The sequence below is a fragment of the Stegostoma tigrinum genome, chromosome 2 (assembly GCF_030684315.1).
Source record: "Stegostoma tigrinum isolate sSteTig4 chromosome 2, sSteTig4.hap1, whole genome shotgun sequence".
In the NCBI taxonomy this organism is placed as follows: domain Eukaryota; kingdom Metazoa; phylum Chordata; class Chondrichthyes; order Orectolobiformes; family Stegostomatidae; genus Stegostoma; species Stegostoma tigrinum.
The window spans coordinates 154,369,821-154,392,062 of record NC_081355.1 but is presented as its reverse complement, the minus strand read 5'-3'; the positions used below and the strand labels follow the sequence as shown (position 1 = coordinate 154,392,062).

The 22,242-nt window shown below is 45.1% G+C and overlaps 1 protein-coding gene across 7 annotated transcripts in view; it reads left to right on the top strand.

Moving 5' to 3' along the window:
* eef1db (eukaryotic translation elongation factor 1 delta b (guanine nucleotide exchange protein)) overlaps window positions 1-10,345 on the top strand; it is a 39,643-nt gene extending 29,298 nt beyond the window's left edge. For 3 of the 7 annotated variants that reach the window (XM_048558071.2, XM_048558079.2, XM_059640397.1), the window contains exons 4-10: window positions 2,905-2,979; window positions 3,542-3,568; window positions 4,931-5,009; window positions 6,403-6,515; window positions 7,474-7,683; window positions 9,471-9,665; window positions 10,254-10,345. In XM_048558071.2, coding sequence (XP_048414028.1) covers window positions 2,905-2,979; window positions 3,542-3,568; window positions 4,931-5,009; window positions 6,403-6,515; window positions 7,474-7,683; window positions 9,471-9,665; window positions 10,254-10,292 — 738 coding nt within the window. In that variant the 3' untranslated portion in view covers window positions 10,293-10,345. The remainder of the gene's footprint in view (window positions 1-2,904; window positions 2,980-3,541; window positions 3,569-4,930; window positions 5,010-6,402; window positions 6,516-7,473; window positions 7,684-9,470; window positions 9,666-10,253) is intronic. The other 4 variants (XM_048558062.2, XM_048558054.2, XM_048558045.2 and 1 more) reach the window with 3 other exon arrangements.
* Window positions 10,346-22,242: the final 11,897 nt, after the last annotated feature.

The window sequence follows — 22,242 nt, the reverse complement described above, 5'->3', positions numbered from 1 at the left end:
AACCCCCAATTAAGATTAAATGAAACTGTAGGATTGACTCAAGGAATAATAAACAAAGTCATAATAATCTTTACGCAATTCATTAAATTTCTGGTATAAGAAATGGCAGAAGATAGGCCATTCGTCCCTTTTGAGCCCAGTGGTAGCTAATTACTATAGTGTTGGAAAAAATGCTGCCATCATTATCATGTGTAACTTTCCAATTGAATTATAATATAAAACGGGCAGTGTGCTTTTGATTCTCTTCTCTGTAAACCAAGGGTAATGTCTATTGCATCTGATCCTTGATGTGGGTGGAGGGAGGCTGGTGATGTGACTCTTGGAAGGGACCAGACCTAGATTCCACAGGAGATTTATGAGCCCCTGAGCGTATTCTGTAACTGAGTGAGCTCTGACATGCAATAAAATTCCATATACCCAACCTTGTCCCCAGATACCTTAATCTCATATCATAGAATAAAATCACAGAATGTTACAGTACTGAAGGAGGCTATTCAACCCCTTGTGTCTGTACTGGCTCCCAAAAGAGCTACCCAGCTAGTCCCATTCTCCAGTCCTACCTTTGTAACCCTCAATTCATCACTTTCAAATATATATCGAGGTCTGTTTTGAAACCTCCTGTGGAGTTCGCCTCCATCACTCTCCCAGGCAGCATATTCCAAATCCTGACAACTCTGACGAAAGAGGTTTCTCTTGATCTCGCTCCCAGCTCTGTTGCTGACAGTCCTGAAATTGTGGCCCCTAGTTACTCACATGCCAACTTGTGGATACAGAATGTCCTTCTTTACCCATTGGTTAACGGATTGCCATTACTTTTGATCTATTGACCCAGAGTCAGATGCTGTTTGTGAGCAACATTTCCAAAATTCTGCCACCCTTTGAACGAGTGTTTCTTAATTTCACTACCAGAAGGTCCAACTCTAATTTTTAGGCCATATTCCTTCATTCTAGGCTCTGCAAAGAGCAGGACCCTCGCTGTTTCACTTAGTATCTTGGATAATTATTAAATCATCCAGAGTCCTTAACTCCTTCTAACAGCCATAGTTTGTGTAATTGTTTGGCGTGGATGGTGGGGGGAACAGAGAGAGAGAAGAGTCAGTCTTGTTTATTCCAAACTTTGTGTGCACATCAGTTTGAATTGTTATTAACTCTGAATTCCAGAAGGAGGAATTGGATCTAGTTAATATATAGAATTAGGTGTCTCTCTCTTCCTCATTGTGTTAGTTAGCGTGATCTACACCTTACACTATTTGATATTCCTCTGGACTGTACTGAACTGAGGGCTTGGGGCAGAGGTCCCCGATGATCTGAATGAGATAATCATCTGTTGCACATGTATGTTTTAATTCTTCCAGATGCAGCTGAGAAAACACCAGACATTAGATGGTTTAACTTACTGTACGTTGAACACCCATTGCAATGTTCTCATGACAATTTTAATTAAATTCTCTCAAAAATGATGTGCACAATATGTGATGCCACTACAAAGATTATTTGTAAGAATGAAATATAAAACATTTTTACATTTGGAGTCATCCTTGGCAAGACTAAATCTGGAGTACTGTATGTAATTCTGATTGCCTTATAGCAAATACATTTAGAAGCAGCAGAGGGTCTTTTAAAAACTTTTCAGAGTGGGGTGTTGGAGGTCTTTGAAAAATTCTGCAAGGTTTTGATTGAGTGGATAACAGGGAGAATGTTTTCTCTTTGGGAGAAAAGTGTGACTAAGGGCTATCAATATAGCCACCAAGAAATCTAATAGAGAATTTCAGAAAACCATTTTACGCTGAGAGTGGTCAGAATATAGAACTGAGTGTAGTTGGAGATTGGTGGGGGCCGGTGAGGATGAGAAAGAGTAGGGAATAGGGCTAAAAAGTTAATAGGTTTCAAGTGGAGCATAAGTGGCTGGTTAGACTGAATGGTCTGCTTCTGTGTTGTGTCTCCCATGTAAGGAGTTCAGCCCCTCTACCTTCTGCATTTTCATGTCTTCTACAGTTGATCCATGATGGTCTACATTATTCTTCGCCCTGTGAGAAAGGGATTTGAACCTTCCTAAACAATAGTTCCACAGAATGTATTCACTATAGAGAGAGCCAACTGGATGGCTTAATATTTCTAGACAATGAGAAGATATCTGATCCGCATCTTAAATAGCTTCCATCTCAGTCAGTCCTTTACTAAAACACGTAGTTTTTCTAAAATGAAATATTTTATTCTCTTCCGCCTACTCCCTCCCAATTATTTCTGTGCATGTTTGTGTTAGAGGGATTTGGGAGAGGGATTTCTGTCATCTGACCACACTGAGTTCATGTCTGAGTAACCATTCACACACTGATCAGGCATAGCCCCACCTCCGTGGGTAGTTCAGCTGATGTTGGCGATTTGAATACTTCCCTGTAATTAATCAGGAAATGTGTTTTGTAAATAAATCAATGTGAAAATAACTGCTTCAACTTGACATTGTGTTCTGAAGCACAGTAAAACAGTGGGAATGAGAACTGCCCCATTAAGATCCAGTGGAAGTTTTGGTGCCTGTTTAAGGAGGTGGCTTCTCTTGATTTAAAAAAACATCTTCCATGAAATAAGAGAATCAAAGTGCACTGAAGGGAGTAAATGAAACCCACCCTCAGATCAGGCTTTAAAAATTCACTGAATTGACATCAAGGTTTCTATTACAATTAACTGGACATCACACTGTTAAACTGGACCATATTGTTTGAGTGAATTCATGAAAACAGATCAAAAAGAGCAAATAACAAAGCTGATTTGGATTCCTGTATTACAGTGCTAAGTTAGTGCCAGATGAGTCTGTGTTTTATAGACTGAGTGGAGGCAAGTTAGGTGCCTTGTGGCAGTGTTGTGAGACTACCACAGTACAGTGTATGAATGTGTTTTCATGATCAGATCCAATCCGCTTGGGAGGCCGATGATAATTCCAAAGAAACTGTCCAGGATAACATCGATCCCACTTCAAGCCACGTGAGATTCTGTGACAAGCGTAGATTCTGGGTGGCATGCTGACCTCTACCAGCACATCACTAATTTCACCACTAATACCTATTTCTTGTATGCTGTTTGTAAACTACTAAATTACACAGCCTTACATTTTGGAATGAATTGTGTTGACCTGTGCATTGTATTTTTATCTTGAGTCTTTAGTCCTATAAGCAAAGACAAGACTATGCCCATCTATTTTTCCTCTCTCCTGTTATCATAATCCATCCTTTTCTGTCTCTGTCTGACTGTGTATGCGTGCGCACACTTTGAGGTGTTGATCTCTTTTATGTTGGATTGTAATTAACACTGGAGTGTTAAAGTAGTGACCGCTGAATCATTGCATCTTTTCACCTTCACGATCTACTGTGTTACACACAGCCCCATGGACACCCACAGTTACTCACTGGAAAGGGCCATACCGTGTGATTGTTTCTGAGTTGTGTTTCTAGTTTTTGTAGCTGCATGGGAATGGAGACAAAGAGTTTTAATCATGTCTGCTCACAGGGAACTAAAGGTCTTTTGTTTGTTTTTGTTTCCTGAAAAGAATGTCTTGCTTGTAAATCATCAGAATGTAAGTACAGTGTTGCAGCTTTTTTGGTGTGGGGTGTCCTGCTGTGGAGAGTCCTTTGTCCTCCCATCTGTGTGATTCTTCAAATTTGCCTTTTATTTTGTTTATATAAAATACAGCTTCTTCACATCAGCTGCAGACAGAGCCAAACCATGCATTCATCATTTGTCTGGTGTGTGTCCTGCTAGGGGAAGCATTTAAATGCCCAGGTTCAGTTTTTTTTCCATTCACGGTCCCCAGTCTCTGAACAGGTTTTTGGGTAAGGGTCCTGCCTAATTTCATGGTAAGCCCTATGCAGTGAGTCTGCAAGTTGGCCTGTAACAGTTTGTGATTGCTGTCTGCCAGTGTCATTTCGTTCACAACTTGACCTTCAAATCTGGTCTGTCCTTAACCCACTTAGAACCTGAGTATGCTGACGGAGTCTGTGCTATCCCAACTCCAGGGCCAAAAGAACTTTCACAAGGCGAAGTGCGCAGAACTGAACGTGCTGTCCCAGGTGGAGTTTGCAACATCCTGCTAGTTACTGTGCACAATGCCCTGGAAATCACCCATATGTCCTCAACTTTTCCGTACAGTACAATGTGCTGTCATGTTTGTCAGCTGTGATGCCAACGTGATGAATGAACGTGTAGATTTCTGCACTCAGGCTCTGCTTCCACCAAAAATGACAGTACTTCCTCGCCAGTGTCTGAGTTTGGACCATGGAGCAGAGCCTGTTTCCCTGTTCCCGGTGCTTACTCCGAGTGGGCTGTCTATTCCCAATGACAGGAATGTGGATCCACATACAGTCCACTGATCAGTCATGGGAATGAGTGAAGTATCTGCGCTGACCCTAAGCATTGCTGCAAAGTCCATTTAGTCTGGTTGGCATGTAATTGAATACTGATCTCAGGAGACTGTCAGATCTGTAACAAAACAATGGCATGGTACAAACTTCACAGCTCTTTCTGACCCAGAGGGAAAAACCCCTGATGCAAAAGCATTGAATTGGCTTTCTATTTCATTGAAAAACATTGCCTTTCTCAGTTATTTCTTAAGAAATTACATTGTCAAATGCATGAATCAACGATGTGTGGTGGGCATTTCTGGGTTTCCTTTCTTTGCCTTCCCTTTGTGTGTGTGTGTGTGTGTGTGTGTGTGCTTGCTATTTATGTCCAGGGGAGTCCCAGTTTCTCTTTATGTTGCACCCATTTGGTAAGAGTCTCATGTTGCAGCTTATCATCGTCCAGAATGCCTATTGCCCGCCTGTCTCTTGCAAATGGGGAGCAGGGGATGGAGGAAGAATGAGCTCACTCTTTGCTGTTTGTACATGTGCATGTTTTTCTCTCTTTCTGTGAAGCTAATTCCTTTGTGCTCTATCCTCAGAGTGCTGTGCAATGCTCAGATATTGAGATGTGTGCCCGGGTCATCAACCTAGAGAAAGAGAATCAGAGCTTACACCAGGGTAAGTGGGAGTTTTTTTCAAGAGTTTGTCAGGTTGATCAGTGTGCCTTGACTGTAAGATGGGGAGAGATGTCACTCCTATCTGTGATGTGAGCTGCTTGCATTGGCCACAACTTTGTGGGCAATCCGCTTGCTGCTCTTCAAGCTGTGCCTTCGGATTTGTTGTGGAATAATTGAGATGTTAATTTGAAGGTTTCCATCTTTTAGAGAAAGACGTGGCACCAAGAGTGGTACCTCCTGGGGGCTAGTGAAGCTCTCCTGTGAGTCATAGACCGCTGTGACTTGGAACTAAATCTCTGTTCCTTCACTGTCACTAGGTCAGTTGGTTTTTTTCTTATGGGATGTGGGCGTCACTGGCCGGACCAGCATTTATTGCCCATCCATAGTTGCCCTTGAGAAGGTGATGGTGAACTCCTAGAACTGCTCAGGTCCTGCTGAATCGCTGCAGACCATCCCAGAGCTCTGCTCAGAATTGAGTTTTGACGAAGTCATGCTGGACTCAAAGGATTTACTCTGTTTCTCTCTCCACAGATGCTGTCAGACCTGCTGCGTTTCTCCAGCATTTCCTGTGCTTGTTTCAGATTTCCAGCATCGGCAATAGATTGCTTTTTATCTGGGGTTGTTTTAAAGATCAGATTCCCTACAGTGTGGAAACAGGCCCTTCAGCCCAACAAGTCCACACCGCCCCTTGCAGCATCCCACCCAGACCCTTTCCCCTACAACCCACACACCCTTGAACACTACGGGCAATTTAGCATGGCCGATCCACCTAGCCTGCACATCTTTGGATTGTGGGAGGAAACCGGAGCACCCAGAGGAAACCCGCGCAGACACGGAGAATGTGCAAACTCCACACAGACAGTTACCTGAGGCTGGAATTGAACCCGGGTCCCTGGCGCTGTGAGGCTGCAGTGCTAACCACTGAGCCACCGTGCCGCCCCAAACGGTCAGAGGTTGAGCAACTTGGGCATATATTCTCATGTTAGAAAGAGAGAAGTTTATTCTACTTTATTTGTTCTTCAGTTTAATAGAAACTCGAGCAGATCATCCATGTAGTTCCATTTTTATTGTGTTTTTTATCTGTCTGAATTCTCACATGACTAGGCCCTATAGCCAAATGTCTGCCTGCTAACCATGGTTACCTCCTAAAAAGCATCCACTTCATGGCCCAAGAAAGTTTGAAATAAGTTTATTTGGTACTTAATCTTCACTTCTGTGGCCCATGATGTAACCTTTACTTCACACAAGACCGTAACACACACATTTTCAAAAACCCACCAATCTGCTATACTCACTGAGGAGGAACAGGGTTGCTCTGGATAGTGGGAGGTGCACTGCTTCCTGTTTGTATGTGTGTGTTGCATTTGATGCATTTCTTGTTCATTCCTTGTTAGTGGTGGAAGACCTGCGGTTGGCAATGTCGAAGCTGGAAGCCCGTGTATCCATATTAGAGAAGTCTTTGGTCACCGCACAGCCTGCAATCTGCCCACAAGCCCAACACAATGAGGTAAGACGCGTTCTCACCTTCCCCTCTTCTGACCCTCTTCTCTCACTTTGTCTCTGTCTGTGTGTGCATTCCCCTCTCTCTGCTCCCTGCCCCAGAACATGAGCTGGACCCAATGTTGGAGAATGGATTCAGTACCTTGCCTCGCAGCCAGAATGTCATTGTGCTGATGTACCATGACGGGCATTGTGCAACGTTGGGTCTGACTTCATCCACATTGCCCCCAGGGTGAGTTGCACATGGTGAATTTATGCACAGAACCATCAGGAAAACTGGGGCTAACTCATTGCTCCAGAGGTCCCTTTCCATAAAATTCCATTGTCCTACTGGGATTGTGAATGAATTAGGGGAGAGCGAGGCTCAAATTAGCAATTAGGAGATTGGACCTTTAATTGGGGGAATTGGGGTGCCAGGGCAGTGACTTATAAATGCAGAGATTAGCAGAGGGAGCCATTTAGTGAGGCATAAGGGAATGCTAACAGTCAATGGTGAAACATTTACTAATTAAACTGAGATTACTGTAGCTGCAGGCCCGTACAGCATATTAATGTAATCCTACAGCTCCAGAGCTGTTGACTGCAGACATTCTGATTTAGGCTGACACTGTTACTGAGGGCGTGCTACACTGTCAGATCCCTTGTTTCCAGGTGAAAGGTTAACCCAGGCCATCAGTTCTCTGGAATGGATATAAAAAGTTCAGCAACCCCATGACACAGTTTGAAGTTTGCTGTCTAACTCACTGTCTTCTCCCCCAACCCTTGTTATTGTCATGGTATCTCCTCCTCCCTCCTTTGTCATCCTTCTCTCTCTTTTTTTTCCCAAACCCACTCCATAACTTGCGGTTGCTGCCTGTAAATGACCACTTTAATGGTTTTTTCTCAGACCGAGGAGGTTGGTAGATTTTCTCCTGTCTTGCTACACACTGATTTTTATCTATAAACCTATTGCTGTCCTCATGAAGGTAAAGCCCAGCACAACAAAGGTCGAGGCTAAGAAGAATGAAGATGATGATGATGATGATGATGACGTTGATCTCTTTGGAAGCAGTGACGAAGACGAGAAGGCAGAAAAAGATAGGGTCCGTGAGGAACGCTTACGTCAGTATGCAGAGAGGAAATCCAAGAAACCTGCCCTCATTGCCAAGTCCTCCATCCTCTTGGATGTGAAACCAGTAAGTGATGCTCCCTTCAGCTCATCCCACAACTTTTCCAACAAGTTGACATGGTGTATGCAAAGAGTGCATGTTTCACTAATCAGGGAAGTGGTAACCAGGGAGAAACCAATTGAAGGAAATTGACAAAAGAACCAGAGGCAGAATGAGTATAACAATAAACACAGAACTGTGGACGTGGGAAATCTGAAACAAAAACAGTGCTGGAGAAACAGCAGGTCTAGCAGTTCTAGCAGACGGTTACTGGACTTCGCACTGAAAGTTGTGATGTGGAGTGAAATCAGATTGATTAATAATGCCCAGAGTGCACACAATGTGATCTCCCCATGCAAAGGAAAACAGTACAGAAGGACAAGACTGATTGGGAAACACTTTCTGGCTAAGGCACATTCCTAAATGCCTGCCTTCTGTGTTTTCAGATTCTGTCAAACCAAGACTTGAACCTGTAAAAACTTTGTCAGAATTGTTTCAGCTGAGAAGGAGGTCACCAGTTCTCCCAGTGAGCTGTTCATTTAATATCACTCCTCTGTCTTCTCCCCATAACCTTGTACATTCTTCCTTTAACTTTTAATTCTGAATATCACTATTGAAGCTGCCCCTAGCAGTGCATTCCAGACCCTAACCACTCAGTGCATGGAAAACATTTCTCGTGTTGCTATTGCTTCTTTTGCCAGTTACTTTCAATTTGTGCCTGCTTGCCTGTTCCCCTTCATATGAGTGGGAACAGTTTTTCCCTACCCACCGTGTATAATTTTACAAAGAAAGCACATTGTGTGCTCGTGTTCTTCTCCCAGCACTGTACTGTTCACTGCAATTTAATTGAGTGAACAGTTAATGCTGCGAATAAAAATGAAGCTGTGGGTGTTGATCAGTGACATCCTGGAGGGGGGGGCACTGAGGGGGGACTCTTCACATTATTTTGATAACAAGCCATACATTTACAACACAGAGCTCTCGGCTTTCACCACCACCCCGCTCCTTTTCTCCCATTTACTCCATCCTTATTGCAGTTGTAAACATTTCAGAGTCGAACATCTGCATATGTTCACCCGGAAACATGGAATTCCCTTCATCAGGGTGCCTTTGGCCATTTAATCTCCACCCCTGAATCTTACCTTGACCCGGTTCCCATTCCCCAGAAACAGAAACATGATTTACCAATACATACTCTCTCCAAGGTATAGTCCCATAAATTAAACCAGTAGCAGCGGGCAGGTCTGGTGTTTTGGTGCTGAGTTTTTTTCTAGCCTTTTAAAACCTTACTAAGGTCTGTCTTGTAACTTCTGTTGATTTAAAAGCATTTCTTAATAGCCAGGATTAGTCCCAATATCATTAAAAGCTTTCACAAAACCATGCTATGAATTTCTAATTTAAATTTTATTATTATTATTTAAAGTAACGGATATGTGATGCGATCCCAAGACATTTCCTGGAGCCTGACTGTGGTTTCTAAATTACTGTCTACATTAATGATATCAGCCAGAAATCTGAATGCACAGTAGAGTTTAACTTCCTGGTTACAGCCCATACAGGAAATCCAACTCTTACCTCAACTGAGATTTTGTTTATTGTCTATAATAACTATTTTGTTAATTGTCAACAACTTTCAGTCAGAATGGGCAGGTGTTCCCTGCAGAAGGCAGATCGCTGACACTAGCGAGGTCTGGTGCATGAACTAAGATGTAGACACATTCAGGCTGAACAGCGGTTTTGGTCAGTCCATGTTGTTTGTGTGGAAATGGGGTTTGACGTGTCACCCTAGTGAGATGCGGACCTATTTTATACAGTGGGATGACGAGACGGACATGGTGAAGCTGGAGGAGAGCGTGCGGACTGTCCAGATGGATGGCTTGGTGTGGGGAGCCTCCAAACTCGTCCCGGTTGGGTATGGGATCAAGAAGCTCCAGATCCAGTGTGTGGTGGAGGATGACAAGGTCGGCACAGATCAGCTGGAGGAAGAAATCACCAAGTTTGAGGATTATGTGAGTATTGAACTGTAAAGCTGGCAGTCGTAGGGTCTGAGGGAGCTCAGCTGAGCCAGTTAGAATTGCAAAGGCAGGAGAGAGTGTCTCCCTCGCATGTTCTCCAAACTACGGCATAAAGCAGCTATTTCTTCTTCATCCTTGGGCCAAGATTCCGGAATTTATTCCCTAATGGCCTGGTGGGAATAACTGCATTGCACAAATCACAGTGCCTTAAGCAGCAAGTAGTCACCACCTTGGGGACACCAGAGATGGGCAGTTAATGCTAGGCTTGCCTCAATGCCACAGTCTCTGGTGGGAGTGTGAATGTCTCAAAGAGTCTCCGTATTAGATCGACTCTGCTGTGGTATGTCTATGAACATGCACTCTACCCCATCCTCCAGGGAGATGCAGCCCAGCAGTGGCCTTTCTTCTGGACTCCATGCTGATAGAATGCTCTTGTTCCCCATTGTTATGCTTTGGCTTCTGACATTTGCATTATAAGTCCATTCTGGAGTGTGCTCCTGCAGGTTTTTACCTCAGTAACTTGGTGGTAAACTTGGTGATCGCTGGCTCTTCTAATCACAACTTTTCTTCCTTCTTTTTCAGGTGCAAAGCGTTGATATTGCTGCTTTTAACAAGATCTAAAGATGCTGAATCTTTCCACATTTAGTGAGGAATAAAGGATTGAGTTATCTATCGTGCCGTGTCTGTGTCGCAGTTTCAGGAGCTGGAACTCCTGTCCTTTTACCCCCTCTCACTGTCCAAGGTCACAGACACTTCTTCCAGCTGAAGCTGTGAGTTACTTGTGCTACTTTTGGCCTGGTGTGTTGTGTTCATGGTCCACCACGCCATCCCCCCCGTGTTGGAGAGAGCAAACAGACTGGGAGACCACTTTGCCCACTCCACAAGCATGACCATGACCTCCTGGTCGCTTGCAATTTCAATACTAAGCCTTGACTCATGCTCATATTTCTATCCTGGGTCTGCTGCAACGTTCCTGTAAAGCCAGGCACAAGCTGGAAGGACAGAGGCTCACCTTCCAGTGAGGGCATTTCACAACCTCCAGAGCGCAACATTGAGTTCAGCAACTTCAGGCCGTGTCCATCACTCTAATTTTCTTTTCCTAAGTGCTAGTCTGTATCTGCTTCTGCAAAATAGTTCCTCCTGGTCAGGGATTCTGTAACCAAGAGGTATAATTTTAAAATAATGGGGAAATGTCACTTTGGATCAAGATGAGAATTACCTTTAGTCAAAACAATGTGAATCATTGAAATTTCCTGTCTCAGAAGAGTAAGGGATAGGTTGTTTCACTGGCGTATAGGGTTAATGGGTTAGTGGAATCTTTACAGTGTTGAAGCAGGCCATTCGGCTCACTGAGTCTACCCCAACCCTTCAAAGAGCACCCATTCCCTGCCCTATCTGTGTAACCCTGCGTTCCCAGGGCTAATCCACCTATCCCGCACATCCCTGGACACCATGGGCAATGTAACATGGCCAATCCCCACTAACCTGCGCATCTTTGGACTGTGATAGGAAACTGAAGCACCCAGAGGAAACCCATGCAGACATGGGGAGAATGTGCAAACTCCGCACAGACAGTCGCTCAGGGCTCGAATTGAACTGAAGTCCCTGGTGCTGTGAGGCAGCACTGCTGACCACTGAGCCCCTCTGCTGTGGGTAAAAGGCAGTGAACTGTTTGATCAGTCATCCCTGTATTATATGACAGAGCAGCCTTAATGGTCTGAATGGCCTACGTACGTTCCTCCGTTCTGTCATTTTTGCTTTCAGACAGAGGTCATTCCTCTCAATTGTTTTATTAACTAATAGATCTGCCCCTTCACCGTTCCCTAGTTTCCAGTTGCTTCTCTATGTCCTGTATTCTTCAATGCCCTTCACAATTCCAGCTGCAGTCCATTTCACCCGGCAGCCATGTGTCTGTAATGGCTCCCAGATCGTACTAAGTCATGGGGTAGCATACATCTAAAAATGCTGGGACCAATGTTCTTAGCCACTGCACAATTAAGGACAAAAAGGATCTTGAATTACGTAATCAGGGCAAGGGATCTGATTTGGGAACGTGTGATAAATTGGAGATAAGAGTCAAGGCCAAAGACTGTGACAGGAAATGATAAACAGCCCACTACAAGAAAGCATATAGAGTGTGAATTGAAGAGTCAACTAACAGATCATAAAAGTAAAAGCTGTATCAGAATGTGTGCAGCATCCAAATCAAAATGGGTGAACGGAAAGTGCAGACAGACAATAAAATGTAGAGACAGAGGTAGGCCATTCAACCCATCAGGTCTGCTGTGCAATTCAATGAGATCGTGGCTGATCTGATAATCCTCAACACCTTGCTGCTGTTTCCCCATAATCCTTGATTCATTTACTGATTTTTTGTTTTAAAAGGTCTCTCAGCCTTGAATATACTTAAGGGCTCAGCCTCTGTGTAGAACAATTTTGAGACTGGTATGTTCAGCATATTTAGGGCTGACATTGACACATTCTCCCATGAAATGCACGTGGTGCCTGACCAACTGAGCAGTTCCACCATTTTCTGTTCCTGCATACAGTTTATTTTCTCCAGTTGGCTGAGGGGTGATCTGATTGAGCTTCTTAAAATTATGAAAGAGACGAACTGACTTTTCGGGTTGTGGTGGTAGGAACCAAGAGACCATGAAAACAAGGAGCATGCTAACAAATCCAGTAGGCAGATCAGGCAAATAACTTTGTGCAGAGTGGTTAGAAAGTAGAAAATGCTACCTTGTGTAGGTGAGAGGTACAGTTTAACGGCCAGCCAGGTAAATGAAAAGCACAGGAATATTATAGTAATGTTATAGTGATGTTGGTGAGAGAAATAAAATTGGCAGAGTGGACACTGGTGAGTGGTCTGTGTGTATTCCATCTCCCTAAATCTGTTATTGATTACACTGATTAGTTTGTGCATTGACGTGGGATTTACACAGGTTAGTACAGGCTCTTCAGCCCACAATGTTGTGCTGACCTGTTATCCTACTAAGATCAGTCTACCCCACATACCCTACATTTTACTATCCTCCATATGCCTATCCAAGAGTCGCTCAAAAGTCTCTAAAGTATCTGACTCCACTACCGCTGCTGGCAGCGTGTTCCATACACCCACCACTCTGTGTGAAGAACCTACCTCTGACATCTCCCCTATACCTTTCTCCAATCACCTTAAAATCATGCCCCTTCGTAATAGTCATTTCCGCCCTGGGAAAAAGTCTTTGACCGTCCATTCTATCTATGCCTCATCGTTTTGTAAACCTCTGTCAAGTCACCTCTCATCCTTCTATGCTGTAATGAAAAAAGCCCTAGTTCTGTCCACCTTTCCTCATAAGACCTGCCCTCCAGTCCAGGCAGCATCCTGGTAAATCTCCTCTGCACCCACTCTAAAGCTTCTACATCTTCCCTGTAATGAGGCGACCAGAACTAAACACAATATTCCAAGTGTGGTCTAACCAGAGTTTTATAGAGCTGCAGCATAACTTTGTAGCTCTTAAACTCCGTTCCCCTCAGTGAAAACCAATACATCATACTACTTCTTGACAACCCTATCAACTTGGGTAGCAGCTTTGAAGGATCTGTGGATGTGTACCCCAAGATTCCTTTCTTCCTCCACACTGCCAAGAATCCTGCCATTAACTCTGTATTCTGCATTCAAATTCAACCTTCCAAAATGAATCACTTCACACTTTTCTGGATTGAATTCCATCTGCCACTTCTTTACCCAGCTCTGCATCCTGTCAATGTCCCGTTGCAACAGCCCTCCACGCTGTCCACAACTCCACCAACCTTCGTGTCATCAGCAAAGTTACTAACCCACCCTTCCACTTCCTTATCCAAGCCATTTATAAAGATCACAAAGAGCAGAGATCCCAGAACAGATCCCTGCGACACGCCACTGGTCACCGAGCTCCAGGCTGAATACTTTCCATCCACTACCACCCTCTGTCTTCTATTGGACAGCCTACTCTATTGGACTGCCTTCTACTGGATTTCTTTGTATACACTAATTCCCGGTTTGTGCCGGATCCCAATCTGGTTGATATAAAATGTGTTTACAGAAGTATCTAAATAAATCTTGGGAATTGTGGGAGCGCCAGGCTGGATGCTGGCAGTGTAGAAACTGGTGGAAAAGCTCAGCAGGGCTGCCAGCATCTCCAAACAGATCAGGGCAGCAACCCCTCGTCAAAGAAGAGACTGTGGCATGCTGATAATGCCACTGAACCAGGGGGACGTACAACAAAGAACTGAGCATGTTGGAAACCTGAAGCAAAAACAGAATGTTGGGAGAATCTCAGCAGGTCCGGCAGCATCTGTGGAGAGAGAAACCATCAATGGTTCGAGTCCAGTAACCCTTCAGAACCGCCTCTCTCCACAGGTTCTGCCAGACCTGCTGAGTTTCTCCAGTTATGTTTGCTTTGTGTGTTTCAGATCTCCAGTAGCTGTTCTTTGGTTTATTTGGATATTCTGGGGCTTGGGTTCAAATGTAATGCAGCAGATGGTGAAATTTGAATTTAATAAAGCCTGGAATAAAAAGCTAGCCTTGTGCTGAACACTGGCAATTCTTATAAAAATTCATCTGGTTCATGAAAGAAATCTGTCATCCTTACCTGGTCTCTGTAAACTCCAGACCCACAGCAACATGGTTGACTCTTAACTGCCCTCTGAGCAAAACAGGGCATTCCAGGAGCAGCACCAGGCAGATCTTAAAAAAAAAGGGGAGCTTTTACAATACTCTTAAGCATAGAACCAGCAAGTGGGATCACATCGTTGTCTATCACAACTAATGGATCAGATCTAAGCTCTGCAGTCTTGTCACATCTTGTTGTGAATGGTGGTGGGCAATTAGATAACCAACTGGAGAAGGCTCCACAAATATCCCCACCCTCAATGATACACAAGTCCAGCACATTTATGTATTCATGAGATGTGAATGTTGCTGGTTTCTTGCTGTGCACCTGGAGTCTCATGTACACCAAACCAGGTAAGGAAGGCATGTTCCTTCTCACCAGATGGGTCTTTTCCCAATCATCGAGAATGGTTTCATGCTCATCATCAATTCCAGATTTTTGTAAAGTTGAATTCAAGTTCCACCATCTGCTATAGTGAGATTTGAACCCAGGTTCCCAGATGTTGCCGGGTCTCTGGGATTTCTTAGTCCAATTCCTCTGAGCCATCATCTCCCCTTCATTGCAAAAGAAAAGGCTGAAGTATTTGCTTCCACTTACAGTTACAAACTCTGAGCAGATGATCCATCCCCAGTGCTCCCTAGCATCACAGATACCAGTCTAGCCAACAATGCCCACATCCTGTCAATGGAAAAAAAAGTGATTCACTCCACATGATATCAATGAGCAGCTGAAGGCACTAGATACTTGAACAGCTATTGGCTTTGACAACATTCCAGCAGTAGTAATGAAGACTTGTCCCTACCTAAGCTGCTCCAGTCCAGTTACAACTCTAGCATTGTCCATACTTGGCCCAGGAATGTCTTGGTACAAAAAGCAGGACAAATCTAACCCAGCCAATTACAGCCCATCGCTCTACTCATTGTCAACAAAGTGATGGAAGGGGGAGCTATCAAGTGACACTTGCAAAGGAAAAACCTGCTGACTGATGCCCAGTTTGGGTTCTGCAAATGCTTCTGAGCTCTGGAACTCATTACAGCCTAGGTGCAAACATGGACAAAACTGCTGAATTTCACAAGTGTGGCAAGAAAGATCATCATTGATAGTAAGGCAACCTTCAACCATGTGTGACATCACGGAGCTCTAGCTAAACTGGAATCAATAGGAATCCAAGGTGGAGACACTTTGCTACTTGGAATCATTCCTGGCATGTAGGAAGATTGCTGTTAGACATCAGTCATCTCTGCAGGAGTTCCTCAGGGTAGTGTCCCAGGCCCAACCATCTTCAGCTGCTTCGTCAACGACCTTCCCTCAATCATACGGTCAGAAGTAGGGATGTTTGCCAATGACGATTGCAAAATATTCAGCCCCAATTGCAACTCCTCCGATACTGAAGCAGTCCATGTTCAAATACGAGTAGATTTCGTCTTGGATTGATCAGTGGCAAGTTACATTCAAGCCAGACAAATGCCAAGGATAACAGTGTGGAGCTGGAGGATTACAGCAAGCCAGGCAGCATCAGAGGAGCAGGAAAGCTGACGTTTCGGGTCAGCATACTTCTTCTGAAATGGGGGAGGGGGAAAGGGGCTCTGAAATAAACAGATGAGGGGTAGGGGGCTGGAGAAGGTAGCTGAATGGTGATAGGTGAATGCAGGTAGGCAGTGGTGCAGATTGGTGCGTGGCAGGGGTGGATAGGTGAGAGAAGATGGACAGGTCGAGGAGGCGGGAATGAGGGAGAGTTGGTCAGGGTTGGGGAGATTTTGAAGCTCGTAAAGTCCACATTGAGACCATCTGGCTGTAGGCTCTGAAGGCAGAATATGAGGTACTGCTCCTCCAGTTTCCAGGTGGCATCATTGTGACACTGCTGGAGGCCCAGGATGGACATGTCACCCAGGGAATGGGAGGGGGAGTTGAACTGGTTCACAAAAAGAGACAACACCTTCCAGTGGCTTGACCAGAGATGGAAACAGAGATCCTGGAAGGAGAAGCCCACTGCCTCCCACAGCTACTTAGACTACACCTCCTCTCATCCACCCTCCTGCAAGAATGCCATCCCCTACTCCCAATTCCACTGCATCTCCTCCCAAGATGAAGCGTTCCACTCCCAAGACATCCCAACATGTCCTCATATTTCAAGGACCGCACCTTCCCCAAATCAGTGGTCAAAAATGCTCTCGACCGCATCCCTTGTGTTTTCCGCACCTCTGTCCTCACCTCCCCTCCTCGCAATAAAAACAAAGACAGAATCCCCCTTGTCTTCACGTATCACCCTACTAACCTTCAGATTCAACGCATCGTTCTCTGCCATTTGCAATCTGACCCCTCTACCAAGGTTATATTTCCCTCCCCACCCTTATCTGCCTTCCGGAGGGATTGCGCTGTCCATGACTCCCTCATCTGCTCCACACTCCCCACTAGCTCCACCACACCTGGCACCTTTCCCTGCAACTGCAGGAAGTGCTACACCTGTCCCTGCACCTCCCCCCTCACCTCCATCCCTGTACGAAGAAAACCTCCCACATTAAACAGACCTGCACATCTGCTAATGTGGTCTATTGCATCCGATGGTCCCGATGTGGCCTCCTCTACATCAGGGAGACCAAGAGGAGCCTCAGAGATCACTTTGTAGGGCACCTGCACTCAGTTCGCGACAATCAACAACACCTTCCGGTTGTGAACCATTCCCTCTCCCAATCCCTGGATGACATGTCCATCCTGGGACTCCCAGTGTCACAACAATGACATCCAAAAACTGGAGGAGCAACACCTTATATTCCACCTTGGGAGCTCACAGCCCAAATGGTCTCACTGTGGACTTTACTAGCTTCAAAATCTCCCCACCCCTGGCCTCGTTCCATGGCCAAGGCTCCCTCTCATCCCCGTCTTCTGATCTGTCCATCATCTCTCCCACCTATCCGCCCCCGCACCTCTCTGATCATTCCCCACCAGAGCCTATCTGCAGTCACCTATCACCATCCCAACTACCTTCCCTAGCCCCAAACCTCCTCTATTTATTTCAGAGCCCTTTACCCCTCCCCCATTTCTGAAGAAGGGTCTGGACCCGAAACGTCAACTTGCCTGCTCCTCTGATGCTGCCTGGCCTTCTGTGTATCTCCAACTCCACCACTGTGTTAGCTTTGATTCCAGCATGGGCAGTTCTTAACATCTCAGACAAATGCCAGGTAATGACCATCCCCAACAAGAGAAAATTGAACTGAATCCCCACTATCAATATCCTGGTAGTTATCAGACCTTACAGAAAAAGTCCCCGCCACCACAATCACCATCCCCGAGTATGTCCTGTCCCACTGGCACGACAAACCCAGCAGAGATGGCAGCACAGTGGATATATAGTTGGGACAGAGTTGCCCTGAGTCCCCAGTATTGACTCTAGACCCCATGAAGTCTTATGACTTCAGGTTAAACATAGGTAAGGAAACCTCCTGCTGATTACCACATACTGTCCTCCCTGAGCAGATGAATCAGTACTCCTCAATGTTGAACAACACTTCGAGGAAGCACTGAGGGTAGCAAGGGCGCAGAATGTCCTCTGGTTGGGGAATTTCAATGTCCATCATCAAGAGTGGCTCAGCAGCAGTACAGTTGGTTGGGTCCTAAAGGACGTAGCTGCTGGACTGGGTCTGCGGCAGGTGGTGTGGGAACCAACAAGAGGGGAAAAACATACTTATCCTCATCCTTACCAATCTGCCAGCTGCAGATGCATCTTTCTATGGCAGTATCATTAGAGTGACCATCACACAGTCCTTGAGGAGATGAAGTCCCATCTTCACATTGAGAATACGCTCCATCGTGTGGCACTATCACTGTGGTAAATGGGACAGACTTTCCAAAGATCTAGCAACTGAAGACCAGACATCCATGAGGCTGTGGGCCATCAACAGCAGAATTGTACTGCATCACAATCCGTAACCTCATGGCCCAGCATACCCCCACTCAACCATTACCATCAATCCAGGGGATCAATCTGGTCCAATGAAGAGTGCAGAAGGGCATGCCAGGAGCAGGACCAGGCATACCTGAAGGCGAGGTATCAACCTGGAGAAGCCACCAAACGAGACTACTTGCACACCAAACAGCAAAAACAACAAGAGGTAGAGCTGAGCGATCCTAACCCAATGGATCAGATCTAAGCTCTGCAGTCCTGCCACATCCAGTTGTGAATGTGGTGCTGGACAATTAAACAACTCACTGGAGGAGGAGGCTTCACAAATATCCCCATCCTCAATGATGCAAGAGCCCAGCAATTCAGTGCAAAAGATAAGGCTGAAGCTTTTGCAGTAATCTTCAGCCAGAAAGGTCAAGTGGATGATCCATCTCGGCCTCCTCCAGTGGCCCCCCTCATTATAGATTCCAGTATTCAGCCAATTTGATTCACTCCATGATTTATCAAGAAATTGTTGGAGACACTGGATACTGCAAAGGCTATGGGCCCTGACAACATTCCAACAATAGTACTGAAGACTTGCGCTCCAGAACTTGCTGCTCCCCTAGCCAAGTTGTTCCAGCACAGTTACAACACTGGGATCTACCTGACAAATTGCCCAAGTACATCCTGTACACAAAAAGCAGGACAAATCCAACCCAGCTAATTACTACCCCATCAGTCTACTCTCGATCATCTGTAAAGTGATGGAAGGTGTCATAAGAGTTGACGTGAAATGTGGAAGTGGCAGCATTTATAAATTTGCAGAGACAGCGAGGTCCATAAAGGGTGTGGAGTGCTGAAGATACACCAGAGGAGATGTTGCTATACAAGTGAAATATGCCGGGTGCTTAGACAGAAGCATTGGGAAATAGGGAATGAAACTCTGGCCAGTGGCAGACTTCAGCCGAAAACCAGTAGATCCAGTGTATAAGGTATAAATTCAAGTAGGAAACAGTGGTGCTAGGGAATGGGCTGTTGGCCAGATTAGGGACTTCTGGCATTTTTTGCCTCAAGACCTTCCTTACTGTTTTATAAAAATCCCCCAACCTGCCCCATAACTCAATATCTTATCCAAAGTTTAGTTACATGATGAAACACATGCATTTTTAGCTCAAGTGAAGCTAAACGAGTTTAATTTGTTCAGTTACGAGTGGTGTATCACGAGGATCTGTTCTAGGTCCTCTTCAATTTGTGATTTTTGTAAATGATTTGGATGTAGGAGTAGAAGGGTGGATTCGTAAGTTCGCGAATGATACAAAGGTTGGTCATGTGGACAGTGTGGAGGGCTGTTCTAGGTTACAAAGGGACATTGATAGGATGCAGAGCTGGGCTGAGAAGTGGCAAATGGAGTTTAACCCTGAAAAGTGTGAAGTGATTCATTTTGGAAGGACAAACTTGAAAGCAGAATACAGGGTTAACGGAAAGATTCTTGGCAGTGTGGAGGAGCAGAGGGATCTCGGGGTTCATGTCCATAGTTTCCTGAAAGCTGCCACCCAGGTAGATAGAGTTGTTAGGAAGGCATATGGTGTGTTAGCTTTCATTAATAGAGGGATTGAGTTCAAGAGCTGTGACGTTATGCTCCAGCTGTACAAAATCCTGGTTCGGCCACATCTGGAGTATTGTATCCAGTTCTGGTCACTTCGTTACAGGAAAGATGTGGAGGTGTTGGAAATGGTGCGGAGGAGATTTACCAGGATGTTGCCTGGAATGGAGGGAAGGTCTTACGAGGAAAGTTTGAGAGAGTTAGGGCTTTTCTCTTTAGAACAATGAAGGATGAGAGGTAACTTGATAGAGGTGTACAAAATGATCAGAGGTATAGATAGAGTGGATAGCCAGAGACTTTTTCCTAGGGTGGAGGTAGCTATTACGAGGGGACATGGTTTTTAAGTGAGCGGAGGTAGATAGAGGGGAGACGTCAGAGGTAGGTTCTTTACTCAGAGAGTGGTAGGGGTGCGGAAGAGGGTACCCAGAGGGTACCCAGAGAGGGTAGTGGAGTCGGCCTCATTACAGGCATTTAAGTGGCTATTACATAGGCATATGGATGATAGTATAAGGTAGGGGTGAAGATTAGATAAACCTTAGGATTAGGGTAAAAGTTTGGCACAACATCGTGGGACGAAGGGCCTGTAGTGTGCCGTACTGTTCTATGTTCTATATTCTACGTTCTAAATGGGACCAACACCTTCATGGTTCAAAAATCACAGCAGCCAAATACTATTTGTAGGCTGCCTGATTGGACAGTACATCAGAAAACACATACCACACACCAATGATAGTTAGTGTCAAACTTTGTTTTTCTGACAATGACTGCAGCTGCCTTGGCATCATCGCCTTGACTGTATGACAACTAAGAGGTTTGGCAAAGCCCAATATCTAATCAACTAAACAGCAGAACAGAGATGCCAAGAGTATGTTCTAGTTCTGAGGCATGAAGTCTACACACCAGTTCAGAGGTGTGTGGTTCAAATGCCAGTTTAGAGGTCTGTAGTTTATATTCCAGTTCAGAGGTATGTGGTCTATATTCCAGTTCAGAGGTGTGTGGCCTGATTCCAGTTCAAAGATGGGAAGTGTGACAAATACTCCGGCTTTAAGAGGGTTTTTTTTTCGTCCTGGCTTGTTTTTTTGTGAAGAAAGGTTAAGACAGAGGTGCAGAGCAGTCTGCTCTGAGCCAATAAAATAGAAGCAGCCTGAACGGGTGGGTTCAAGCTCACATAGAAGCAGGATTTTTAGTTTTAGTTTTCAGTAGTTGGTGGGTCTTGAAGCTGGGTGTGGAAGCTCTTATTTCTCTCTGTGTTACAGCTAAAAGCTGGGGTTCTCTTACTGCTGCTAGAATTGCATGTGAGACCATCTATTTTACTGAATTTGCCTTTACCAAGAGTGTATTTATGGGATGTTGCTTTATTGGAACAGTTCATTAGTGCAGTCGGTTCTGCTATAATGCATGTTCTGGCAACGCAAATTGGCTATAACGTGACTGATAAATAGGGGAACGCTGTTTCTGAAGCACGAACTTGTGCTGTCTGTAATGTGATTTCATCGGTGCGCGAAGAAGTACACGTTATCATCATGTTTGCTTCGTGGCCTTCGTCCTGAGCATGCGCTGTGTTAGTCTCTGCATCGGCATCACATGATCATTTTGCAGACTTTGTCGTGAAGCGCTTTCTGTGAGAGGTACAGCACTCTGTTATTTCTGTTTAGCAAATTCAGCTGTGTTACCCACAAAAACCCGAGGACAAAGCGACAAGAATGTTAGCAAGCAAGTGTCCTGGTGATAAAATCACGGGTGAATGAAAAGAAATGCTGTAACACTGGAAGAGCAGCTTAACGTTATTAGATTAGATTCCCTTCAGTGTGGAAACAGGCCCTTCAGCCCAACAAGTCCACACCGCCCCTTGAAGCATCCCACCCAGACCCATCCCACTATAACCCACACACCCCTGAGCACTACGGGTAATTTAGCATGGCCGATCCACCTAACCTGCACATCTTTGGACTGTGGGAGGAAACCGGAGCACCCGGAGGAAACCCACGCAGACACGGGGAGAATGTGCAAACTCCACACAGACAGTCGCCCGAGGCAGGAATCGAACCCGGGTCCCTGGCACTGTGAGGCTGCAGTGCTAACCACTGAGGCACAGTGCCACCCCAATAGGGTTTTGAGCGTGATGAGAGAACATGTGATATTTTTCATGCAACAGGAATGAAGGAGCCTACGTTATGCACCAGCAGAGACAATGCAGAAAAGATTGAAGCAAGCTGTATTGCTGGAACAAGTTGAGCGCTAGCAGATCTGTGAGGTCACAGGCAAAGTGAACTTGAGGAGATGGAGAAGCGTCTATGGGTGTGGATGGAAAATCAAACAAAAAACCAACCTGGGACCGGCTTTTTCACCATAAAAGAGGAAGCCCAATCGATCTATAAATATCAAACAAAAAAAGGCTGAAAATCCTGCAGATGTGCCTGCCTTTACTGCTAGCTGTGGCTTGTTTGTTGG